At 37.2% G+C, this 26214-nt stretch overlaps 2 protein-coding genes and 2 pseudogenes across 5 annotated transcripts; 1 reads left to right on the top strand and 3 right to left on the bottom strand.

The window, feature by feature from the left end:
• The first annotated feature begins 909 nt into the window (after window positions 1–909).
• On the top strand, window positions 910–7558 carry LOC149007892 (glucan endo-1,3-beta-glucosidase-like; annotated as a pseudogene).
• LOC149007891 (T-complex protein 1 subunit delta pseudogene) lies at window positions 6402–16958 on the bottom strand (annotated as a pseudogene). The gene is made up of 2 exons (XR_016175032.1): window positions 15199–16958; window positions 6402–6744 (listed from the first exon to the last, which is right to left on the bottom strand). The product of XR_016175032.1 is annotated as a T-complex protein 1 subunit delta pseudogene (transcript).
• Window positions 16959–17562: 604 nt separating this feature from the next.
• LOC149007890 (glucan endo-1,3-beta-glucosidase, basic isoform-like) lies at window positions 17563–21099 on the bottom strand. 3 transcript variants are annotated; one of them, XM_089165383.1, is made up of 2 exons: window positions 21014–21099; window positions 17563–18820 (listed from the first exon to the last, which is right to left on the bottom strand). In XM_089165383.1, the coding sequence occupies exon 2, from the start codon at window positions 18797–18799 to the stop codon at window positions 17873–17875; it is 927 nt and encodes a 308-aa protein (XP_089021509.1). In that variant the 5' UTR covers window positions 18800–18820; window positions 21014–21099; the 3' UTR covers window positions 17563–17872. The 3 variants fall into 3 exon arrangements, with proteins under 3 accessions (XP_089021509.1, XP_089021507.1, XP_089021508.1); XM_089165381.1 differs by lacking the exon at window positions 21014–21099 and adding an exon at window positions 19006–19126; XM_089165382.1 differs by lacking the exon at window positions 21014–21099 and having other exon boundaries at window positions 17563–19078.
• Window positions 21100–22281: 1182 nt separating this feature from the next.
• LOC149007889 (Tetratricopeptide repeat (TPR)-like superfamily protein) lies at window positions 22282–26122 on the bottom strand. The gene is made up of 2 exons (XM_089165856.1): window positions 24139–26122; window positions 22282–23959 (listed from the first exon to the last, which is right to left on the bottom strand). The coding sequence occupies exons 1-2, from the start codon at window positions 25881–25883 to the stop codon at window positions 23206–23208; spliced, it is 2499 nt and encodes an 832-aa protein (XP_089021982.1). The 5' UTR covers window positions 25884–26122; the 3' UTR covers window positions 22282–23205.
• Window positions 26123–26214: the final 92 nt, after the last annotated feature.

The raw sequence follows: 26214 nt of genomic DNA, 5'->3' as shown, positions 1-26214 counted from the left end.
ATCTACATGGTCATGTATGTTCTAGAAGCTGGGACTTTGTGCTTATGGTGTCATATTTTCACCCCAAAAAAATATTATATGTTATATGGATAACTTTCTTTCAACACATTTGTCATCTCTATGATGTTCTTCTTCTATAAGAACGGTTACTCATACATTCATCTGGTAAGCCAAGCTAAGTCAAGTTAAGACAGAATTAACTCTAGCACCTACCCAGTAAAACTTCATCTCCTCAGGCATTTATTACTTTCTGAGAGGAACTGTGTTATCCAAAGTCTAACTTTACAATCGAAGGCGGCTTTCCATCCACAGAGACAATCTGCTCTCACATGTTTCTTTGTTTGCAAATACCTGGTTTGATACATCTTTTGGCGGAACCGGAGCAAGCAAATTTTGGAGCAACAGAAAAGATCAGCATACATGCATCTGAGACTTTACCATTTGTGAGTCGGGATCTTCTACAACACTAGCCTCACTCCCATTCATCATACATTTAAGAGGATATGGTGATAAGATGGACTTCCCTCTTGAATATGTGATGAAAGAATGTGAGGCTTTGTAGCCAAACTCATGATCACTTGTCCTTTTCAAGCTTCTCCTTGTAAACCACAAAAATAAGACAGATGATTACCTCTCACATGTATGTGCACTAGGGTTTTGAGAAGGTCATAATGTTGAATGATAGGAACCATCTAAGCCATCTTAGCTTGGTATTAAACATGGTGGACCATTGCTCTAAATTCTCTACTTCTTTGTCTCTCTTTTTTGTACGAAGGTTCTCTCCACCACCCGAATGAAAAGCACCATTTTTGGGATTGATTTTATTATCGTTCCAGAATATCGTTCAAATAATTCCTGGTTTTTATTATCGTTCCAGAATATCGTTCAAGTAACTCCCTTTCTGATGCAATGGTGAATGAGAATCTGAGATCTGTGGCTGAAGGGAAATCTGGCCTTTTTGAAAGTTGCTCGTGCAGGAAACGTCAACCTAAAAGGAAAGTGAAGCCCCCACAGACTTTTCAACTTAAATAAGGAAATGTTAGGCTTACAATCTTCCTTGTTGCTTCATATTTTGCCTGCCATGTCATGATAGGAAGAAAGAAGTTTCCTAGCTTCTCGTCATTCTATCTATATAAGAGACCTAAATGGTGGCGATTACATGCATCTGACAAACCTGAAATCATGACTACTTTCTCTGTAAAAAGTAAAAGTAGCCCTATCAGCTTCCTATCCAGGTGCTGCTGTTGCTTCTGTTTGTGCTACTAACGGGCAGCCTAGACATTACAGGTCTCTGGGAAAATTATGGGTTTGTTACATTCTAGCCTAGAAGTGAAACCACATTCTTTTGCCCTTACTTGCAGGTTCCAGCTGAGATATCCCATCATTTACCCAAACAAGCTTAGGATTATAGTCTTCCTCTTTACGTTTTAAGTGTATGTGACTTCATTTTCTATTTGATTTTGGGTTCAAAATGAACTAAGCTTTTCTGAATCTAATGCAGGTGCACAAACAGGCGTTAATTATGGAAGACTAGGCAATAATTTACCATCTCCTGGGGAAGTTGTGAATCTCTATAAATCATCAAATATCCGAAGGATGAGGCTTTTTGATCCAGACGCTGGAGCTCTCCAAGCCCTTATGGGTTCCGACATTGAACTTATCTTGGGTGTTCCAAATCAACAAATTCAAGGCATAGCAAGTAGTATTAACACTGCAAATGATTGGGTGCAAAGGAACATAATAGCTTACTCACCTGGAGTCAAATTCAAGTACATTGCCGTCGGTAACGAGGTACTTCCGAGCGATGGTGACGGCATAGCTCAGTATATTCTCCCTGCAATGAATAACATACAAAGTGCAATTGCATCTGCTGGTCTACAAAACAACATCAAAGTGTCAACAGCAACTTATTCTGCAATCCTTGGAAGCACTTACCCACCATCCCAAGGTGCCTTCAGAGATGATGCAAAGTCGTTTATAGATCCAATTATAACCTTCCTTGTTGGCAATGGTGCACCACTGCTTGCTAATGTGTATCCTTATTTCAGTTACAAAGGCAACCAACGTGATATCCATCTCTCGTATGCCTTGTTTACTTCACCATCAGTTTGTGATTCAAGATGGTCAACTAGGGTATCAAAACCTCTTTGATGCAATGGTGGATGGTTTCTACTCAGCTCTTGAGAAGGATGGTGGTGGTTCTGTTGAGCTCGTTGTATCAGAGACTGGTTGGCCAACTGAAGGAGATGTTGGGACTTCAGTGCAAAATGCAGAGACTTACAATTCAAAGCTGATTCAGCATGTGAAGAATGGCACTCCTAAGAGGCCCGGAAAACCTATAGAGACTTACATTTTCGCCATGTTTGATGAAAATCAAAAGAGTCCAGAGGTAGAGAAACACTGGGGGCTTTTCTCTCCCAGCCAAAAACCCAAATATCAAATTCAGCTTCTCTTAAGATTGATAATGGGTGGCCCAAGGAGATCTCCTGAAAATAAGAGTTAATTACTCATCTCTATGTCTTCAACTAAGGTTTAAGACCTTCAAGTAAAATAGTACTCTCCTGATAAGGAGTGATATTTTTTTTTGGGGTATATAGCTGGAGAGTTCCACAAGGTAGTTGAATTTCTTCTTTTCTTACTCTTAAGTGAGATCCATAATATCAAGCAATACCAATATCTATTATTTTGGGAAGGTTTATTTTCATTTTCATAAAAATCAGTGACAATATTTGAGTCGTCTTAGCTAGTTTTAGAGCAACGGAATTGTTTTAACTATTTTAACGTAAAATTTTGAACTACTGGGTGAAAAGAACTCTTAAATTATATGTATAATGGGAGCAAATTAAAGGTAATTTATAATCAACCATCACATATATATATATAGTGTTAACTTATATATTGCAAACTCATGGATGTAAAGAAGATCTATGTCTTTCCACTCCTTAGCTTCAAGAATTTTTTGATCTTGATGTTGGCTGCCCTAGAATGAATAAAGAAACTTTTATTTACCCAAAAATGAAAAATGAAAACCTAGCCTATGTCAACATTAGTTGAATTTTTAATCTCAAATGCTTAAATCATTAAGTGGAGTGATTTTTAAGTGTCTAAGAACCAAGATAGCTGACTGATAATGCAATCCTATGATCTACTAATTATGTATACATTGATGCTATTCTTCCCTAACATTTTGAGTTTTCAGGTAAAACAATGTGATCCAAATAAAGGTGTAAATTGCATATGATAAGAGCTTTCCGAAACTTCCTGCCTCCATAAATAATTTCACATTACCTCTTTTTATTAGACAAGTAATAAAACTATACCTCTATAGAACACTCATTTTAAGTATTATGTGGTGGTCTTCCTGGAAGAGCCCCACCTGATTTAGGATTTCAATCGTTTAATTAATGTTTTGGTTTAGTATGGCTTTCTTTAATTAGTGGTATTTTGTTTTAATGTTGTTTCCTCTTTCTATTTATCTTTCTAGTGCTTGAGATTGAATCAACCTCTGTTTGTGTATTATATATATTTTAGTTATGTGATAATAAAAAATCACTAAGTTTTTTCAGAATTATGTTTTCAATTTAGCAAGGTTACAAGTATTCTCAAGTATCCCTTAACAAGAGATTTTAGATATAGGTGAATGGAGTAGAATTTTACAGTGAAACAGAAAGTGATGAAAATCAAATTTGTTAAAAAATATTATCCAAGTAAATTATCATATTCACACTGAAGTTTGTCTACATTTGATATTCAGATGAAAAGCTAATCAGAATCTGTGGAAACCAAAATAACATTTATGACCAAGTTTTAATATTGCTTTAATGATGGCTTGGTAATTTAATCATTGGTTTCGTAAAACAAACATATTTTCATTCATTGTTCTCATGGTTCTTTCAATAGATTCCTTTTTTAGGTTAGAGAGATAGGGTTATTTGCCCAACTTGGCTTGCCATCTAAATGATAGATTCATTCAATAAATAATTAAGTATGCATATGATTGAAAGTTGTACCCCCCCAAAAAATAAAATAAAATATGATTAATATCAGGTTAATGCATTTTCAGTCTAAGAGGGAAAAATACGTTAATTGTTTACAAAAGAAAAACTATCCATACAAGCAGTTTTCCGGTCTCCACTATTAACATACTGTCATGGATGGTTGTGTTGAATAATATCAAATTTGTTTAGTAGATTTTTTGTCCAGGTAAGCCTTGTCGGTGGAGCTCCGACTGAGTGGGACCTTTGTCCAATCCTTGGCTTTTACAATTATATAAGGTAGATGTCACTCTTTTTTTTGTGTTTTTGTCTCAATATCTTTTTCAAAACACCCAAAAAAAAAACAAATCAATAATACCAGATCACAACTCTTGAGACAATCCTCTCTAGAGGATGTCTGTCATTCTTGTCGGGGATCATGGATAAATCGATCATCTCTTCCAATTAGCCTCATTTTTCTACAACCAATCGCAGCCTTGTTATTTTGAGCCTCACAGACTAAATCTAACATGGCCTTTGAGCATATAGGCTTGAATCCCCACAACTAATCTTCCCATCGATCCTTGCTCGTTAACGGTTCCCTGATGGCTTTCTAACTCTATGACATGCCGCTCCCACGCTTCGAAGCCCCTTCCGCCTCTACTACATAACATAAAGGAGGCTTAAAAGCAAATCCTCCTGAGCCTTCTTGAGTCCCGAATCCTGCTAATTGGCGTGGCATGCCTTCAAACACCAACCGGTGGACTTGAACCATCCTCTTCTAGGCATATCCACCCTAAAACTTCCAACCACAATGGTTGATCCAAGTTCTCATTTGTCTAAAATGGATATGAGCAAACACCCGGTCCGGAAAGTTCCACCTCATGGATGTCTTGATTTCGCCATCCCCAAAGATAATGTGTAGGGTACCAATCGCTCAAGCCATCTTGCTCCATCGCACCCAGCTATGGCATAGACCATTGCAGCTTTCGCACCTAAAACATATTTGATTGCGTGGTTTAGCATCTTCCAAATGATTCTTGCATAGCAACAATCCCTAAATACTGTACTATATCTTCCACATTGTCATCAAAGATTGCATTTATCATTAGCTTGAAGGTGCAGTGGGCTTTCTTGCAGTTAGTCAAGTAGATTTCGTTGTAAGCCCGAATGATCTTTTCTTACCAACTAAAATAAATAAATAATACCTTATACACGACCAAACAATATTGTCATTCTTTCCATGGATAAATGATTTTCATGCTTGATTTTTCTCTTCACGTATTTACTTGGTTTTCTCAAACCAAAAAAAAAGTTTTTGTTGTCACCATCTACCTAGTTTTCGTCTGATATTTCTCACTTGAATATTAGCTTCGAAGCTCTAACTAGAGAGGTAAAACCTAGTTTAGAGTCACCTGTATTCGGGATTTCAAACACCAACTGGATTGGAAACCAAATCCCCAACCAACCACAATGGTTGATCCATTCTCATTTTCTAAATGGGGGTAAAAAAGTTCCACTAAGTTTTTAAAATCTCTTTGATAATGTGTAGATATCTCAAGCTTTTAGATGCACCCAGCTTGAAAATTGACCCACTTCAACATGTTTTGGTGGAGATCTAGATATTTCAATGATGATAGCAAACTAGTTCCCATTGTTTGTTAAAGCAAGATTAGGGTTTCTTGAGTTAGGGTTTCTATGCCGAAGACTGCAGCGTTCTTTTTGGTGTTCTTAAAAGAATTTCATTGCGACTCTTCAATCTGACGGTAGAAAATCTTGACAAGCTCCAATCAATAAATTTGAACATCAATTAAATAGAGTCAAGGATTGTTAAACATGGTTAGGCTAATTAATGAGAAAAGTCACACTTGGTGTTTGATGATAACAAGGAATTCCCTAAACTAAAAGGGACAAACATGCAATATCTAAGCATTTGTCTTTCGAACTTGCTCACTACGCATCGGTTGTTTCTGTGAATCTGAAGTGGAATGGGAAAAAGAGTGGGAAAAAAATCAATTTTTTCTTGAAGTCTTGAAACTGGTTTGGTTTAATGAGGTAGAAAATTTTGTTAAAGTAATTAGACAAATTTACTTAAATTAAAAAAGCTTATTTATAGTGCCTTAACATGCTACTTTTCCCATCAAGTACGATTCACAACTTTTTCACTTTTCCAGAAAACTTTTTTTTTTCTTCTTCTTATTTTCTCACTCAACTAAATGAGTCTCATAAATTATTTTCTCACTCTACAAACAAATGGTGCCTAAAGAGCCACCATTTGTTACGAATTTTCAATGTTTCTGTGCTTGAAAAATGTTTCTGAACTATCTTGAGCATTTGATAAACACATTCCCAAACCATTTTTCAAACATTTTCAGAGCAAGCATGTTCTTAGAAATTTGTTTATGGTTGAATTTCACTTTTAAAAATATTAATAATTACAAAGGTGGCATTATCATCCAAATAACTACAAGGTACGACCAGTCATTTTCATATAAAAATGTTGGTACATTACTGAGATGCTTATAAAAAATTAATCATAAAATAATCCAAATTGTAACATATTAGCATAATAAAAGAACCCTATCACTTCCACCAACTTTTTACTAAGTAGTCTGTTTTTTCATCATTAAAAAAGCATACCCTAGTCAAAGTCAATCTCCATCTTTCTTCAAGCCTAACTCAATAAGACTATCAGAATTTATCAGAATTTCTTTTGATAGCTGCAAGTTTCTCCATGTCTCTCCACACTTAAAAGAGTCCAAAATCCAACCTGTAAAAAATGTCAAGAACATCCCCGGTCAAAAAAAAAAAAAAAACATTAATATTGGTCAAAATCTTGATATCAAGGCCTACATATATATTATTTTTTTTCAAAATAATTTAAAAAAAAGGGGAAATGAAAGAAAAAGGATTTGGATCCTCGGTCCAAACCATTCGGTCATTCTTGAAGAAAGGCCTAGATTTTTTTTTTTTTTTTTTTTACCAAGTTAAAGGCCAATCACCATGATTAGGGGCTCATAGTCACTTTGGGTATGCGATGGGGGGAGGGGAAAGTGTGGAGGGAATGGAGTATCGAACCATAGATCTCCTAAAACTTTAGGCCTCTAACAAGATGCCGCCTCCCAATGCATTAAAACGGCCTAGTTAAATCTTTATAACCAAGCATGAAGAATTAAAACTAATATAATTCATCACTACATAGTATGAGATCAGTTGAAAAAAATATATCACAACTAAGAAGGGTCTCTCCGGTTCCTATAGCTACAAGAATTGTGCAAAAAATATGAAATTTGTCAAAATATTATGTTTATACCAAGCCAATATTGGTGCCGCTAATTATCATGTTACCTACCTCCTTCCGCCACTGTATAGAGTCTTTCTCCACCAAGACAACACCCCCCCCCCCCCCCCCCCAAAAAAAAAAAAAAAAAAAAAGCTCTCTATCACTCACATTTTTATTCTCCACCCCTCTCTTTTCCATATCTTCTGTTGAACCTAGACTATCATCCATCAAACCTGCAACTTCATTTCACCTTTCATCTCCTCCAACATCTATGTCACAATTTCCTTTCTGTTTTTTGTAACTACAAAATTCCCTCCTCCACCCAAAGAAATTGGTAAGAAACTACCGCCTGAACCCACAAACAGAAAATTCAGAGAGAGAGAAAGGGAGGGGTGGGGGGAGACAAGGAAAGAGAAGAACATGCTCTAGCGACGGACTTCAGGACGGTCAGCAAGAAGAGAAGAAAATTATCATTATAGAAATTAGAAAGTAGTTTCAGATTCAAAAGAGCACCGTAAATTACCATCTGACAATCAAAAAATGAAAATACTGAAAAAGAAGAAATCAGAAGGCTCTAGAGGTTTTAAAAACAAATAAAGGATTCTCAAAGAATGCAGATGCTGCAAGAAAAAAAAGAGTGGAAGGAAAGCCAAAGCACTTTTTTCTTCTTGTGCTTTAGCTTTTCTCAAGGGTCTTGGGTAGAAAAATTCTGACTTTATTACAGAACCTCTAATAGCATGAACATTGGAATGGATGTTCATACAGCCTGTCGCTTTAATCCCCCATGAACAATGGAGGAACATTCATTTGACATTTTAGATGAGATTGATTTAGAAAGCAAACCATTTTAAAACTCATAGCCACTTCCGTATCTCTAGTGTCTCATTCTCCAGATCTCTATTTACTAATTAAAGCATATAAAAACACACGTATGTATATAGCTTCCTACTTTCAATTTACAGTAGATCTTTTCCTGGGTCTCCGTGTGCATACTGCCTAAATGTAAATAGCTTTACCATTTCAAAACATTAAGATGCTAATCAACAACCAATGAAAGGAATGAAGAGAGGTAAATAAGTGCAGCAAGATGGCTTCTTCTTTTGGATCAAAGTACATGAGATATCTAAAATGTCAAGAACAGTTGGATAGCTACCAGTAGTGAAGCTCAAGAGCTCTATCTATAAAAAGCTGAAAAGACAGAGGAGTAATGAAGGTATTTGTAGCATGTTTCATGCACTCTAAAAGTACAGTAAGTCTCAACCCCCCCCCCCCCAGCGTGACCCACACCCAATCTTTTCTCTGCTCTTTCCCTTGAAATCAATAAACACTTACAGAGACTCTCAATATGCAAATAAAATGATTTGGATTTCAAGAAAATAGAAACAAAGAAAACCATGATTGTTAATGCTGATGATACCATATCAAAACAATCACATCTCTGTAAGAAGAAAGTATTGTTATCATAAAAACTTAGTATTGGTGCTTCTCATCTTCATCTTCTTTGTTGTTGTTATTTATGCTCTGTTCTTACAGAGCAGGAATCTAATTTTATCAAACCCATCCACAAAGGAACCAACAATTACACGCAAAATAGACTCACATTACTTCCTCAAGTCTACCAAAACTAATGAAGACAGAAGTTGAAACAACAAATTATAATGAATTGAAGCATAATTGCAGCAAATCAATTATCAAACACCTCATCAGATAACTTAAATTAGGAAGAGTTATTTCTTTTTCTGGGTCCAGTTTGTTTGTTATCTAATTAGCATTAGGTGACTTAAGTGAGATCTTAGTTCCAAAGTCTGAGATCGCATAGTAATTAGATACATTTTTCAAAGTCCAAGTTAAGTTGTGATGGGACCCTAATAGTCAAGGTAACCCAGTATGAGTCCTTTGTTTTAGATTGTAAATAGCATTTTACATTATTCTTAGATTTGATGAATTGAGTTTTGAGGAAATAGATTGGTATAGTCGTGGGATCCCTGGGAGGGTGACCTGTGGCTGTGATGAGTAAAAATAATAACAATAGACCAGCTGAGTCGAACCATGGTCGGTTCGTTCCAATAAAGACCGGAGCGAGTAGCTGACCCAAGGGTTACTTGAGCATGAAGAAACCTAACCATTATGGAAGACCCAACCACTATGGTAAGAGATATGACCCCATCAAAATAGGGATGGGTGATTGTGCCGAGGAAGGAATGTGGAATAACACAGATTAGGGACGTTAAATCCTAAGATCATACGAACACAGAAAAGACTCAAGGATTAATTTGACGGTCGAGAATGAAAGGTGAACCCTAATATAATGTAGTCATCGCTACAAAGGTGAGGTAACTGAATCGTTCTTCTTCTATCTATCTCTCAATTAAGCTTTGCAACTCGCCAGAGCTCTGTGATCAGTTCCATTACTGACTTAGCCTTCGGAGGTGGCCTCCCGACCCCAGGATCGGGCCATGTCTAACTTTGTTTTGCAAGTCATTCCCCATGGATCTCAAGGCTGAGCAGATTTTGGACACATCATTTGGCACCGCCAATGGGAATCTTGATCAAAAAGTCATCGTGTAAATCAGATCAAGAATGCAAAATCAACCTTTCGAATAATGATAAACATGAGGTGATCGACAAGTTAGATCCAAACATTCATTCAGATTCCCTTTTTGATCAAATTATATGGTACATCATGCATGCCTCTTTCCAAAATCACTTGCCATGAATTTTTAAATTACCTTTCGAATTTATGAAAGGAAAAGTCAGATTTGCGTTATTATTTTGACTGACAGTGTCACTATCAAAATAAATTAACTATTTTGCTTTTGCAAATAATGGTTTCATATAAGCTTCCCATCTTAAGCAATTGCTGAGAACCTCCACTGCTCAACATCATCTGGCTAAGAATGATCCGTCTACAATGGTCTATGCTGGAAGAAAAGCAATTGCAGCCGAGATTTGGATTGAGCCGTAAGGAGCAGCACATGAGCCATACTTCATATGGCATCCACTATGGCAAAAGACAAAAATAATGAATAGTTAATTCATCAGAATCTCAATTATCTTTATGGAACTATTCTTTGCAAAAGCAAAATAGTTAATTTATTGTGATAGTGACACTATCACAATAAATAATAACGCAAATCTAACTTTTCCTTTCCTAAATCCGAAAGGTAATTCAAAAATTCATGGCAAGTGATTCTGGCCATCTGTTCACGGTAATATAATTTGATCAAACCAAGGCACTCAATGAATGTTCGAATCTCAATAAATTATACAAGTCAGAATTGGTTTTGCAACCGTCATTTGAGAATCCTCCTCAAACTCGATAAAAAATAATAATTATTTTAAAGGAAAGAGGGAATGTACGATGTACCTTATGCTTGGATTATTCAAAAAGGGAATTTGAAGGCAATGTTACCTCACAAGAGAACTTGTCGATCACCTCATGTTTATCATTATTTGAAAGGTTGATTTTGCATTCTTGATCTGATTTACATGATGGTTTTTTTATCAAGATTCCCACTGACGGCGCCAAATGATGCATCCAAAATCTGCTCAGCCTTGAGATCCCTAGGGAATGACTTACAAAACAAAGTTAGACGTGGCCCGACCCTAGGGTCGGGAGGCCACCTCTCGAAGGTTAAGTCAACAATAGAACTAATCACAAAGCTCTGGCGAGTTGCAGAGCTTAATTGAGAGATAGATAGAAGAAGAACGATTTAGTTACCTCCCCTTTGTAGCGATTGCTACATTATATTAGGGTTTACCTTTCATTCTTGACCATCAGATTAATCATTGAGTCTTGTTTGTGTCCGTATCATCTTAGGGTTTAACTTCCCTAATCTATGTTATTCCACATTCCTTTTTCGGCATGATCGCCTACTATCCCTATTTTGATGGGATCATATCTCTTACCATAGTGGTTAGGTCTTTCATAATGGTTAGGCTTCTTCATGCTCAAGTAACCCTTAGGTCAGCTACTCGCTCCAGTCTTTATCGGAACGAACCGACCAACCATGGTTCGACTCAGCTGGTCTATTGTTATTATTTTTACTCATCACAGCCGCAGGTCACCCTCCCAGGGATCCCACGACTATACCAATCTATTTTCTCAAAACTCAATTCATCAAATCTAAGAATAACTTACACTAGAAATGCTATTTACAATCTAAAACAAAGGACTCAGACTCATATTGGGTTACCTTGACTGTTAGGGTCCCATCACAACTTAATTTGGACTTTGAAAAAGGTATCTAATTACTATGCGATCTCAGCCTTCGAAACTAAGATCTCACTTAAGTCACCTAATGCTAATTAGATAACAACAAACTAGACCCAGAAAAATAAATAATTCTTCATAATTTAAGTTATCTGATGAGCGCATTTATGTGCGAAATCTTAGAATATAAATCATACATTTTTATACATACCTTAAAATATTTCATTATTTTTGTATTTGCAAGGTAAATCTGTAAAAAGGGCGAATGTGGAGTTAAAGGCTAGGATCAATATTTTTTTGTGGTTCCCAAATTGAAAGTCTGAATTATATGATATGAAGCCATTTTCAAAGGGACCAAAAAAAAAAAAAGATTTTCAGTTTATTGGATTTTTTATTTTTCCTTCCTCATATACATTCTTTTTCTAAGAATACTTTTGGTTTTTTGGCTCCACATTGGAAAATGTGAAGCATTTTCCTTGATCTTCACCCTATAAAAAGGTCAACCCCACTCCCCTCTAGAGACATTAAAAATTATTCAAGCTTTTCTTCTTTGGCAGAATTCTTTGAGTTGGCTCTTTAAGGGAGCTGGCTACCTTTAGTATAATTTTATTGTTCACATAAGTCTTTCTTTTCTTTAATTTCTTTTCTATTCAAGTAGATAGACATTTTCTTTATGCATTGTATTTTTTCTTTCTATTGAATAAAATAGAGTTGTTATTTTTATTATCATTCTCGTCTCCGTCTCTCGTTTTTGTGAAACTTCACTTATTTAAAATTACAACCTAGGACAATAGTTGAATCAGAGATTTATGGGCCTAAATGGTGAAATCGCCTTATTTTTAGGCAATAAGGCTATACATTTGTCTTTTTTAAATCACGAGAAAGATGCCTAATCGAAGGCATATATTGAAATCTTATTAGTTTCCGATGTAAAGCACTATTGTTTGAACCTATATGCATATGTACAAACAAACATTTGATCAATTGTTAAAATAAAGACTAAAAACAAACAAAGATTTGAAATCAGTTATGACTCAATTCTCAAACTCTCACTCTAATCCCAAATCTCTTTCTCTCTTCCTCTCTTCTTCTCTTCCATTCCTGAGGACACTCCGACAGCGGTGGCTACCTTTAGTATAATTTTATTGTCTCCCTTACTTCTCTCGTTTTTATTTAGGACCCTTTTTGTTTAATTTGTATTCAAGTTGGATAGACATTTTCTTGTATGATATTAGTTTTTTTATTCTATAAGATATAAAGATTTAGAGTGAATGAGATGTATTAAAATTTCATTACGCCTCATTCGCCTCGGAGGGCGCCTCGTCGACTCATCGCCTCAATTAGCCTAAACCGCCTTGCATCGCCTCGTAAATATTACTATCCTAGTGACAAGGGTTGAAATAGTTAAATCGGATTAGCGTAGCAAAATTTTATTTATTCAAGAACAATTCACATCTAGTGTCAATTGAAGGAATGAGATCGTAATCTTCCTCCATGTGATTGACTTGTTTGTTGCATGATCCGTGCACTTGCGGTATTTACTTTTATTTTACAAACAAGTTTTAGTTCAGTTTTTGGCGTCATTGTAGTATAGTGGTGAGGATCCCCGCCTATCACGCAGGGTGACATAGGTTCAATCCCCGACAACGGCACCAAAAACTTATTTGTAAAATAAAAGTAAATACCGCAAACACACGGATCATACAACAAACGAGTCGATCACAGGAGGAATAATACGATCTCATTCCTTCAATTGACGTGAGATGTGAATTGTTCTTGAATAAATAAAATTTTGCTGCACCAGCCCGATCTAACAATGCAAACCCTTGTCACTAGGATTGGAATATCTAGATAAGAAAGTTTTGTGAGAGAGAGATGGAGACAAGAATGATAAAAACAACAACTCTATTTTATTCAATAGAAAGAAAATTTATAATGCATAAAGAAAATTTCTATCTACCCGAAAAGAAAAACTGAACTAAAAAAAATTAAAATGAAAGAAAGACTTACTTGAACAATAAAATCATACTAAAGGTAGTCAGCTCTCTTAAAGAGCCAACTCAGGGAATTCTACCAAAGAAAAAAAAAGCTTGAATCATTTTCAGTGTGTTCACATTTTCCAATGTAGGACTAAACATAAAAAGAATATTCCTAAGTAAAAAAAGGGATATACAAGAGGAAGGAAAAATGAAGGAAAAATGAAGGGAAAAAAATACAATAAACTGAAAAACCCTATTTTGTCCTTCTGAAAATGGTTTCATATCTTCTAATCTAGACTTCCGAATTGAGACCCACAAGAAGAGATTGATTCTGGCCTTTAGATCTCCTCCAAAATATTCATTTTCCATGCCTTTTAGCTTCACATTCTCACTTTTTACAAATTTATCCTACAAATACAAAAACAATAAAATACTTCAAGGTAACTTGTTTAAAATGTGTAAAAAATGTATGATTTATGCTATAAGATTTCACACATAAATGCGCTCCTCACTATCCTTCAAAGTAGGACTTCTTAAATAGGAAACAATGCTTTCCTAAACTAACACAACTCTATAACTCTTTCCAATTGCAACTTCAAAACATATAACTTGACTCTCAAGACTTCAAAATAAACTGAATTACTGGATTTTGGTCTTCATTTAGCTCAATCCAAGGGTAGGAATTGACCATTCTACCCCCTGGAATGGATTTGGCCTCCTTGATTCACAATTGAGCTTGGGCCCCTTTTTTTTGGGGGGGGGCCACCCTAGATCACAATTGGGAAATTTTTTTTTTTTTTTTTTTTTTTTTTTTTTTAACCGCCCCCCAAAAAGACCTACATGAAAATTACAATAATATTCCGCTAAGCCACATGCAAAGTAGCCCCATGTAACTCATTTAAGACAACATAGCACATATAACATAGTTAGGGAAACTACTAGATTCAAACTAAATAAGTAGTGCAAACTTAGGCCTTGAACTAGCATTTTAAGCAACTCTGCTAATTAATGATGCCCATGAGCAAGATATTTTAAAATTGATAAAAATGCAGTGATGCTCACTTCAAAACAGATTCAAGTCATAGGTTCCCATAAGAACAAGGTATGCAACTTCATATATACAATGGCAGGTGTGTAGCAACATATGACAGAACTGTGACTATTGTTGTCAAACATACCATTGTTGTCAAGATGTAATCTAGGTGAATGCATTGGCATCCAATGGTTTCCTAGGCAAGCTGAGGAAAAATCACCTTGAGTCCAGCGCCCCCCCCCCCCCTCCTCCTTGGGAAGTCAGAGAGGAAAAGGAAATGAAGTCATGTATTTGTTATGAAAGTATTGTTACCAAGAAGTGCTTGAGTCAGCATTTCTTTCTTTCCCTTTTCTGTAACTTAACCTCAGATTACTAATGGCAAATTGAAATCCAAGCCTTCCATACATACGAGCAATTTAAACATATGATGACTGTCCATACCGTCTTAAACATTCTAAGACGACTTCCCCCTCAATGAAACCATCTAACCAAAGAAAAGAACAAAAGCTTTGATAAAATTCTCTACCATAATAAATAGAGTAACACCACTGAAATGATATGACAAAATTCAACAATAATATAAACCATGTTAGTGACTAACAAATCGTTATGCATTAAAGCCAAAGTTCAGTAAAACCTAGATGAAACAAACACCAAGTAACCAAAGCATAAACTTTTCTGAAATCAATTCCAAAGATGATAATAAAGGCACTAACCTTGTAAGCGTACAAAAATAGTAGTCAACACAACCAAAACATCCTCAATGTTTAATTAAGCTTGACTATCTCACAGTAATTATGTCATCAATCTTCAGTATCATCCGCACACACTCAGTTGCCAATGTTATTGCACTAGTGCTCACGAGCAATGGCTGTACAACATTTTCCTCCAGTATGTTAGTGATCTGTCCTTTCCTCACATTGATTCCTGTGTTGATCTCTCCTTGCGCATGACGGTTCCGGAGTTCTGTAACAATCACTATTGGGTTCAAACCTGCATTCTCGGCTAAAGTATATGGAATAACCTCCAGAGCCTCCGCGAAGGAACGAATACAGTAACTCTCCATTCCCTGCAAGACTTTAGCCCAGGCACCAAGCTGTCGTGACAGCTCTATCTCAGGCGCACCACCACCAGCTATCAGGAATCTCTTGTTTACCAAACATCTAACAACACACAAGGCATCATGCAAACTCCTCTCAGCTTCATCGAGAACCAATTGATTCGAACCCCGAACCAGCACATTGGTCGTCCTACCCATATCCTTGATACCAGTAATCTTTACAATTTTTCCCCCATCTCCCAAGGAAACCTCTTCTACTAACTCTGCATGTCCCAACTTCTCCGCACGGAAATGCTCGATATTAGCAATAGGTAGGCAATTCAAAGTCTTAGTTATGAACTCAATTTCATCACGCTCAACATCTTTAACCACCAAAATCTTCGCCTTGGCAAGATAATGCAAAGACAAATCTGTCACAGCATCCCTCAAAATACTCTTTTGAATCAGCAACACATTACACCCAGTAGCCTTGATTTTCTTTATCATACCGAGAATGTAATTGCGTTCCTCCTTCAAAATTCGATCCATCTGTGTGTAATCTGAGACGACAATGCTCTGTTCGATGTCTGTCTTCGGCGGCGATATCTGGAACTGGATAACACCGATCTTGGCATTCTCGACACGAGTTAGGCCACCGGCAGTATGGCTAACTTTCTTGTCAAACACCAAACCCTTAACAAGCTCGGTGTCGTCGATAGTACCGCCGAGCTTCTTCACAATCTTGACGTCACGGAGATCGACAAGATCAGGTTTTGCTGGGTCCACGACCGAGAGGACAGCGTCGACCGCAAGAGGAGCGAGAAGAGTTGAGTACTGACTAACGACTTTGCTATTCAGAGAAGTGCTAGCGGATTTAACAAGCGAATCTCGATCAGTGAGCTCCACAGGGACGGCCATGGCAGTGAGCACATCGACGGCTTTCTGAGAGGCTTTGTGGAGGGAATCTGAGATGACTGTTGGGTGGATTCCACTACTTAAGAGAGTTTGGCATTGCTTCAGAAGAGCACCCGCGATAACAACAACAGTGGTGGTGCCGTCTCCGGCGACAATGTCTTGTGACTTAGAAAGTTCGACAAGCATTTTCGCTGCGGATTGAAGCACTTCCATCTTGTTAAGGATGGTGGCGCCGTCGTTGGTGATGATGACTTCACCAGAAGCTGTGGATATCATCTTATCCATACCTTTAGGACCAAGACTCGTTCTGACGGCATCGGCGACGGCTCGAGCTGCGGCAATGTTGGCTTGGCGGATATCTTCCTTGCGCTTGTTGTCGACGTAGCTCTCCGTTTTCGAAGTTGCAGAACGAGGCTGTTGAATTGCAGGGGTCGCCATTACCGTATTGCTATAACCCTAACCCTAGAAATCTAAGTAATGCTGAAGATACAAATGACTACTGATTAGAGAAGCCTGAAAGAAATAGCGAGCGCAGGATAGCGGAACAGGAAATTCGGGAAATTCGAAACTGCTGTAGAGGAGAGGAATGGCGTCAGGTTACGACACGTGTCACTTAAAAAAATCCAACGGTTAGTTGAAATATTTTCTAAATTATAGTTACACCCCTCTAGAAAACACTCGTAGAAACCCCTATAAAACATTAAATTCACGAAACAAGGCCAACATTCTCTATGTACACAACAAAAACGAGATTTTTTGCTTTAAACCTAGCCCTAGCCGCCTCGTCTTGGTCTACCCAATCCTTTGATGCTTTATTACGTGTTTATTCTTCTCCTTTACTAGAAAAATATTAAGATGGAACTAGTGATGATTTTGGGGTTCATGTCTTGATAGAGGAACAACCCAATGTGTGAGCTAATCTGCCACTTTTTCAGGTTTAAAGATCTTAACATGATTTTCAAGCCTGTAATTATATGTTTGATTGATTGCTTCAACTGAATTTGGTCTGACTACTCTAAATATGGCTGCATTCCCTTTTATTTTACAATGCAAGCTCCATTAGAATTTTATGTATTAAACAGAAGATTTAACAAGCTCTGTCAGTGAAGTCTGTGGTTTCTGATAACATGGATTGCAATTTTCAATTTTTTGTACTGAGAGACTTCAATATTGATTAAGAGGACACATTGAAACAAGTTTCTTGAGTAAATATTTCACTGGTAGTTACATCAATTGATCAAAATTATCTCACTGAAGTTAGACTCGGCCAATCCTTCCTCTAAATGTGGTTCCTTATTTTTAATAAACACCTGAGGCCCTTCACACCCAAGAGTTTTAGTAGTCCTTCCAATGGTCTGAACTTTCACAGCATCCTAGTACAGAACAATTCATCCCTTCCCCCAAAGAAGATTCCCTCGGGACACCCATTATTAATCTCAAGAGAAGCTGATTTGATATTTGGGTTGTTTGTTGGGAGAGAAAAGCCCCCAGTGTTTCTCCAGTTCTGGATTCTTTTTGTTCTCATCGAACATGGCAAAAATGTAAGTCTCTATAGGTTTTCCGGGCCTCTTAGGAGTGCCATTCTTCACATGCTGAATCAGCTTTGAATTGTAAGTCTCTGCATTTTGCACTGAAGTCCCAACATCTCCTTCAGTTGGCCAACCAGTCTCTGATACAACGAGCTCAACAGAACCACCACCATTCTTCCCAAGTGCTGAGTAGAAACCATCCACCATTGCATCAAAAAGGTTTTGATACCCTAGTTGATCATCTTGAACCACAACTGATGGTGAAGTAAACAAGGCATAGGGGAGCTGGATATCGTGTTGGTCACCTTTGTAACTGATGTAAGGATATACATTAGCAAGCAGTGGTGCACCACTGCTAACAAGGAAGCTTATAATTGGATCTATAAACGACTTCACTTCATCTTTGAAGGCACTTTTGGATGGTGGGTAAGTGTCTTTAAGGATTGCAGAGTAAGTAGCAGTTGACACTTTGATTTGGTTTTGTAGGCCAGCAGATTGAATTGCACTCTGTATGTTTTTCATTGCAGGGAGAGCAAATCTAGCTTTCCCATCGCCTGGAAATAATTCATTGCCCACGGCAATGTACTTGAAATTGACACCAGGTGAGTACTTCTTTATGTTGTTCTGTACCCAATCATTTGCAGTTTGAATACCACTTGCAATGCCTTGAAGTTGATCGTTTGGAACATCCAAGATAAGTTCGATGTTGGAACCTCTGAGGGCTTCGAGAGCTTCAGCAGCTGGAAGATAAAGCCTCATTCTTTTGATATTTGATGATTTATAAAGATTCACAACTTCCTGTAGCAGATGGTAAATTGTCGCCTTCTCTTCCATAACAAACGCCTGTTTGAGCTCCTGCATTAGATTCAGAAAGGCTTAGCTCATTTTGACCCCAAAAATCAAATAGAAAATGAAGTTACATACACTTAAAAGAGAGTGAAACAGGGAGACAACTCCAAGCTTTTTTGGGTAAACGAAAGGATATTTCAACTGAAACCTGCAATTCTAATGGAACAGTTTATCACAATTTTCACAAAGACCTGTAATGTCTAGGCTACCCATTAGTAGGCCAGAGAGGAGCAATAGCACTACAGTGGCAGCAAGATGAGGGCCTTGTTTCTTGTTGCAGAGAATAGCCATGATAGCTAGTGGAGAATAAAGAAAAAAATTAATTCAGGATTGGCAGATGCATCTTATCACAACCATTTGGGCATCTTATATAGAAGAGAACTTCCGCGTCAACTATGACTATGGCTCAATCCATGTACAAGGGGGATCCCTGACAGTATTTGATCCTTCTCAAGCACTGAGAATGACTACTCAATAGTACAATGCAAAGACCTGATTGACTTGGAAAAATTGCTAAGAAATCAAGCTTCAAATTTAAGTCAGTGGCCCTTGGAAACAACTGCTTCTCTATACAAAGCCTCCCGTGACTAACTGACATTAATTGAGGCAGATTGAGGTCATTCTCAATTTAATGGTTGGGAGTTCAGACCAGACCCATCAATGGAAGACTGAGTCAAGATAATTAGCTTTAGTGGGAAACCATTAGATGCATGAGATCATTGCTCAGTTTCTGAATTCATGAAGTAATCTAATCTAGCAGGACTTGCCACATTTTTCAGTTCTGGACAATCGACGAAGCTGTCAAGAGTCCAAGTTCATTAGCTGGATTGAGAAAATCATGACATAGATTGCGCTCCATCAGCTTGAAAACCTAGAAAGCAGAATAGTGAAGGCACTTTGACCAAACAGCTTCAGCGAATAAGACCATTATTAATGATAGAGAAAAATCCAAACCTCTTCTCTCAAGCCAATGAACAAATGGGCATGAAATGCCACAAAGCAATCAATCAAGTGTTAATTTTGCCGGAGATCCCCAGGAAACCCCCCATCCGAACAAATGGGCATGAGATGCCACAAAGCAATCAATCAAGTGTCAAAATTTTCAATTGAAGTTTACACAAATTTTTTCAACAGGTACTTGGATTAGGGTTAAAGTTCAGTCGGTACTTGCACTAGGGCTAAAGTGATAAAAATGACCTTAAATTGACTTCTCCTCTCCAAGGTGCTTAATTAAAGAAAGGATTACAACAGTGGGATATAGTTGTGGCTTTTTAAAGGCTAAAACAACTTTGACAGGACCAGAAAAATCCAATCTTGAAGACCTGAACTACACCCAAGGATCAGGTTATGCCCTAATTGGCTCTAAATATGGGGGGAGAGAGAGAGAAAGAGAGAGACTAAGGTCAAGAAGAAGGTAAGGTAGGGCGAGACCAGGCTCAGCTTGATACCACAGCCTTAGACCGAGATGGCCTTGATTTGAGACCAAGATTTTTAGAGTCGAGATCCTCCGAGTGTGAAACCCACTAAGGATTCTTAGCCGTCTCCACCATATATGAGGAGGGAAACCCACTAAGGATCTCATCTCTGATTTATTTTTTCAGAACTCAGAGGTAGACCCACTTCCTATTATGTGCTGAAGAAGTGTGAGGGAAGAGCATAAGGGTAGAGGACCCAGAATCAGATTTTCAACCCTAACCGGCCTCTAAGGGAAAGATATCTCAATTCAGTGTTTATTCAAGCACAAAGCAGATTAAGACAAGGTTTTAGATCATCAAAAACAAGCTTGCATCCTCCACACACTTCCAACTTGTAGAACACTTGATTTTACAGGATTTTCATATTTATTTTCTTATATTCTGTTTTTCCGGTTCCATCTTTCTCAAATAAAAATCCAGCCATAATCGATAATCGATGGGCTAACCAAATAATGAATAAACAGACCATTTTACCAGAATGACAACCCAAGTAATGAGCTGGTCAAAAAAATTTGTCCAATTAAACCCTCTGGAATAATTAATCACTTATATAATCTTATGGATACAAACTTGGAACACCGACAGAGAATGATGCAGTGAAAAAAATATTTCATTTCTATTGGTAAGTGAAGTGAATGTAATGAAAAATGAAAAAATGCAGCTACAAACAAGTGTAGCAAGTTTATTACAACAAGTAAAATAAGAAGAGCATAATGATACTTACCGTGCACCATCGGAACTTCTAGGTTTTTTCCCTCTTCTTCTCCGCTTAAGTTTCTACCTGATGGTTTCAATCTGATAACTGTTGAGATAAGACTTTGCCATTTACAAAGATGGTAATGCAATCACCATTAAGGTCATGTAAGATACCACAAGAATGTTGACAAAAAAAAAAGAGATATGACAAGAACGAGTTTCAAAAGTCTTCATTTGGATAAATAATTAGAATTAAAATATTAATTCATACAGTACAATGGTGAAGTCACATGACAAATAGTTGGAATTAAACAATAATTCCTAAACTCAGTGGTGGAGCCATAGGTACCAGGGCCATGCGGCCTTTTTTTTTTTTTTTTTCCTTTATTTTTCTACCTATTTATTCTTACATAATTTTATTCTTATTTATTCTCAATCTCCTAATTATTTTTTTTTATTTCAATTTTTCTCTCTTTTTTCTAACACACGGCTGTGAAATCACTCCCTTGTTTCCCTTTGTTTACCTTCATCTCTTCTTTTTTTCCTTTTTGTCTCTTCATTTAGAGATTCATCTTTTTACACTAAAAACGTGAATTTGTAGATTTATGGGTATGGAGTGAAATCGAGAGATTTCACCTCTACTATAAAAGCGCTAAATATTTGCAAATTTACAAAAATCACAAATAAATTCCCAGATTTCATTCAATAGATTCAGGTTAACCAAACACTTAATTTATGAATTATGACTCCATAGATTTGAAATCTCTAGATATTTGAAATCTCCATACTCATCTCCACAATTATCAAAGTTTACCCCTGCAAATGAACCAATTGATGTTTTTTTTTTCAATTTAATTAGTGAACTAATTATTTTTTTTAACATCATATTGAAGTAATTATTTAAGTATTCTCTCTTTCTTTCTCTCCCTCTATTTTTTTTCTGTTATTTTTTTTAAAATAATTAATTTTTTTAATTTAATTATTAAGCTAGTTGAATTAATTGTTGTTTCTAATATTGTATATTTGTATAGTTATATTCAATTGTTCTATTTTTTTATTTTTTATTTTTTTGTTCATGAAGTAATTGTTCTATTAAAAAAAATTATTGAAGTAATTGAACTAAATATGATAAAATAATTCAATAGTGGGTCTCACATGAGCCCACACAATATGTGTGAGTGGCTTAATGCTCACCCGATATCTATGGGGAGGTGATCCAAACTTATTATTCGCTTCCCATGTTTAATCCTGACTCCAATCCTGTCTAAACTAAATAATTAAATTCATCCAGTACAATGGTGAAATCATCACGAAGTAATTATCATGTCAGACAAATAATTGGAATTAAACAATAATTCCTAAACTAAGGGTTGGTGACAGCATAATTAAGTCATTGGCCCTTGGGAAAAACTGCTTCAGTCTCCAGTTACTATAGGACACTTGGTTCTGTGATTTTACTTCATTTCTATGTTGGGTGAAGTCTTCGTCTTCTCTCCACTGACTCCAACTTCATTTTTATGTTTGGGAGAACTATTTTGGAGGACTTAGTCAAGATATTCAGCTTCTTTTGGACATCCTGAGATGGGGGCATCATTATTTTGCAGTTAACAAAACCAGCATACCCACTGCAACAAGGTCACACCACTGTAGGGACCACGAAGGGTCATAGCGTACATAGCCTTACCCTTGCTTTTTCAGAGAGGCTGCTTCTAGACTCAAACCCGTGGTCATGGGGTCAGAAAATCATTGTGAAGTTTCTGTATGACCAGGAAGACCCTGAAATGCTCACTGGATTCATCATAGATGTAAACTATATGGACTGAACTTGCTACAGATTTCAGCCAAGTTCCAGATCTGGACATGCTTCTAAACTGTGTTTTTGCCTCATGACTGTTGACTCAACAGATAAAAATCTCATGCGTCTGATGATCAGAAATAACCTCATGACTACTGATTCAAGCATAAGATTCTCTTCCATCAACCCATCCATTGCATGACATCACTGATACTAACAATGTAGAATCAGGGTCACCAGTATCTATCTTTGTTTCCCTGAACATGACCATCAATCTGAGGCCCTGATTATGACCAACCATCCTTAATGGGAATTTTCCAATGTGCCTTAGTTTTCAAGAGCATGGTGCTTTTATATCATTGCCAAATAATACTGACATCACCACCATTATCAAATTTCATATTGGTTAGTCTGACTTCAATCTGTCACCAGTAGTCTTTACAAGAACAAGAACCTCCAATGAAACGATGGAAGCGAATAGGATCTCTGAGAATAATCTCTCTGTTTTCAACCTTCGAAAAGAATTTCATTGTTGTATGGCAATCATGGCAGACCCTCAAATTCTTCATCACTCTAATAGGAGCTGACTTTGGCAAATCAATTATTCCAAGGACCACAGCTAACTTCTCACTATGGTAGTTCACTACCAGGCCATCCTCGTGATCTGGCTCGGAGCTATCAAAAGCAGATGTTTTATCAATATATCCAATTTTCTTGATCTTTTCCAACATTTCTTGCAACTTAGCGTAAATAGCTTGACACTTAGGGTGGGATCTGTCACCTGCCACAAAAGAATTAACAGTTTTCCCAACTTCAATCCAACTTAGTCCAGGTTCCTTTTTAACACCTCGATTTTTCATCAAGTCTCTAATCTCCGTTGCTCGAACTTTTATTCCAGCATCCAAGTAAATATTGTAGAGAAGCACATAAGAGGCAGCAGCTTGTGGTTCAAGCTCAATGACTCTCTCTGCAATTCGTTTCCCCATTAAAGTGTCCCCATGGATGCGGCAAGAACCTAACAAGGCCCGCCACATCACAGGGTCATCCTTGTAGCCCGAATTTATAATGAAGTTCTCAGCATCAGTCAGTCTTCCAGCACGACCAAGAAGGTCGACAATACATGAACAGTGTTTAACATTCGGATTCATAGCATGGTCACTCTTCATGCTCTCAAAATACCTGCATTTAGATACAATGGAGTGTTAGATCATTAAAACTGGCCAATACAATAAATCTCATTGGATATGAATGGCAAAAGTACGTTAAACAACAGGCAAGGAGATCATGATCCTGCATAGCAAAAGAGAACATTCTAAGACTATTCTATCAAATGTTTTAGTAAAAGTTGAGAGATCTACCGGAATCCCTCATCCACAAGACCACCGTGGCTACAAGCAGTAAGGACTCCAAGATATGTGATTTGATTTGGTTGAATCCCAGATTCCTTCATTCCCTCAAAAAGGGTAAGAGCTTCCTTCGCACAGCCATGCTGAGCATGGCTAGATATCATCACTGACCAAGATACGACATCAAGCTTCCATGTCTCCTTGAATGTAAGATTAGCAGCATCTATATCACCCGACTTCGCATACATGCAAATTTGTGAATTTGAAACAATGGTATACTCCGCAATTCCAGTCTTCATGGCATAGCACTGGATCTGCTCACCAGATCTTGCAGCAGCCAAATTTGCACAGGCACTTAGCACACTTGATATTGTGAATTCATCTGGTTTTCTTCCAGAAGTGAGTAATTCAAAGAATAAATTCAATGCAAGCTCAAATTGGCCATTCTGGACACAACCCCCAATCATGGACGTCCATGAGACAATATCCAGTTTTAAGGTTGAATTGAAACATCTTAACCCATCCTCAGTTGAACCCAAAAGTGAGTATAAGTCAATAAGTGTACTTCCAATAAATTCATCAGACTGGAGATTGTTCTTCAAGATTTGAGCATGTATTTGTTTTCCATAATCAAATGCTCCAATCACATTACAAGCTTTAAGTATGCTTGAGAATGTATACTTCGAAGGCTTCATACCTTTTTTTCGCATTTCAGAGAACAGACTCAGGGCTTCATCTGCAAATTTGTCAGAGACTTCAGTATCTGATCGGAAGAACCCAGCAATCATTGCATTAAACGTGACAACATTTGGATCAGGTATGAGCCCGAAAATCTTGGTTGCATCATCCAGGTCCCCAGTCTTCGCATACATATCAAGCAATGCAGTGGCAACAAAAACATCCAAATCCAGCCCAAGTTTCATTGTGCAGCCATGAAGCATTTTTCCAATTACATGTGAACCATGAAAGTTTGAGCAGCATGCCTTTATTACACTGCCAAGGGCAAAACTGTTCAACTTAAACCCAGATTGATACATTTGAACAAGAACTTTAATTGTCTCATCACTCGAACCAACCTTAACATAACCAGCAATCAAGGAATTCCAAGAAACATCATCCAACTCATCAGAATAATCAAACAAGCGCCTTGCCTGATCAATGCGTCCACACTTCGAATACATGTCAATAAGTGAATTGGTCAAGAATACTTGATTACTCAAACCGCTACTGGCAATCAACCCATGAATGAGCTTTCCCAGTTCAATATTCCCAACTCGACCACATAAGCTTAAAGCAGTAGCATATGTGAACTTATCTAGTTTTATACCAGCCATTCTAGCTTCATTAAACACTTCCATGGCTTTAACGTAGAAACCCAACTTCGAATATCCTGAAATAAGGGAATTCCATGAAACAGTGTCCTGTCTGGGCATTCTATCGAACAACTGGCGAGCCATGTCCATTTCACCACATTTGCTATACATATTCAATAGATTGTTTTCCAGGAACAGACAGGCTTTGAAGGATGTCTTGATCATACAAGCATGTACAAGCTTTCCATGGATCAGAGACCCAGTTCTCGTGCTTGATTGGAGAAGAGCCGTAAAAGTAGCAGAGTTCATTGAGATACCCATATGAACTTCCTGAGGATTTTCAATCATGGGTTGTCTGATATAACACATACTGGCAAACCAGTTTTTGTGCTGTCTGGAGAAAATCAGGCGATCTGATATTCCATAATTGCGAGAAAACTGCATTTGCGTTCGTGGGGCATATCAAAATCTTTTCTAAAAGTTTTTTCCGGATTCCTCTTGCAATTCTTGTCCACTATCAGAACAGGATAGAGTCTGGTATCCATTTAAACATTCCAAAACGCGGCATTTTATGTTCTCAGGAAACTTGACCATTCTTTTTCTTTGTCCAAGAAATCTGGTACAGATGGGCCAACTCAAATTGCTGTACTTTCCACACACAAAAAAACTGGCCATTCTTTCAAATAGGTCGATCGAATTGACCAAAACTGCATTGCAATTGAAACCAACCGGTTCTGATCCAATTAAACTAGATTTGATCCTTCAAGGCTCAATT

This window comes from Hakea prostrata, chromosome 8 (genome assembly GCF_041222555.1).
Source record: "Hakea prostrata isolate BN-2017 chromosome 8, UWA_Hpros_2, whole genome shotgun sequence".
Taxonomy (NCBI): domain Eukaryota; kingdom Viridiplantae; phylum Streptophyta; class Magnoliopsida; order Proteales; family Proteaceae; genus Hakea; species Hakea prostrata.
The sequence above is the reverse complement of the archived record's forward strand: the minus strand, read 5'-3'. Positions and strand labels throughout refer to the sequence as shown.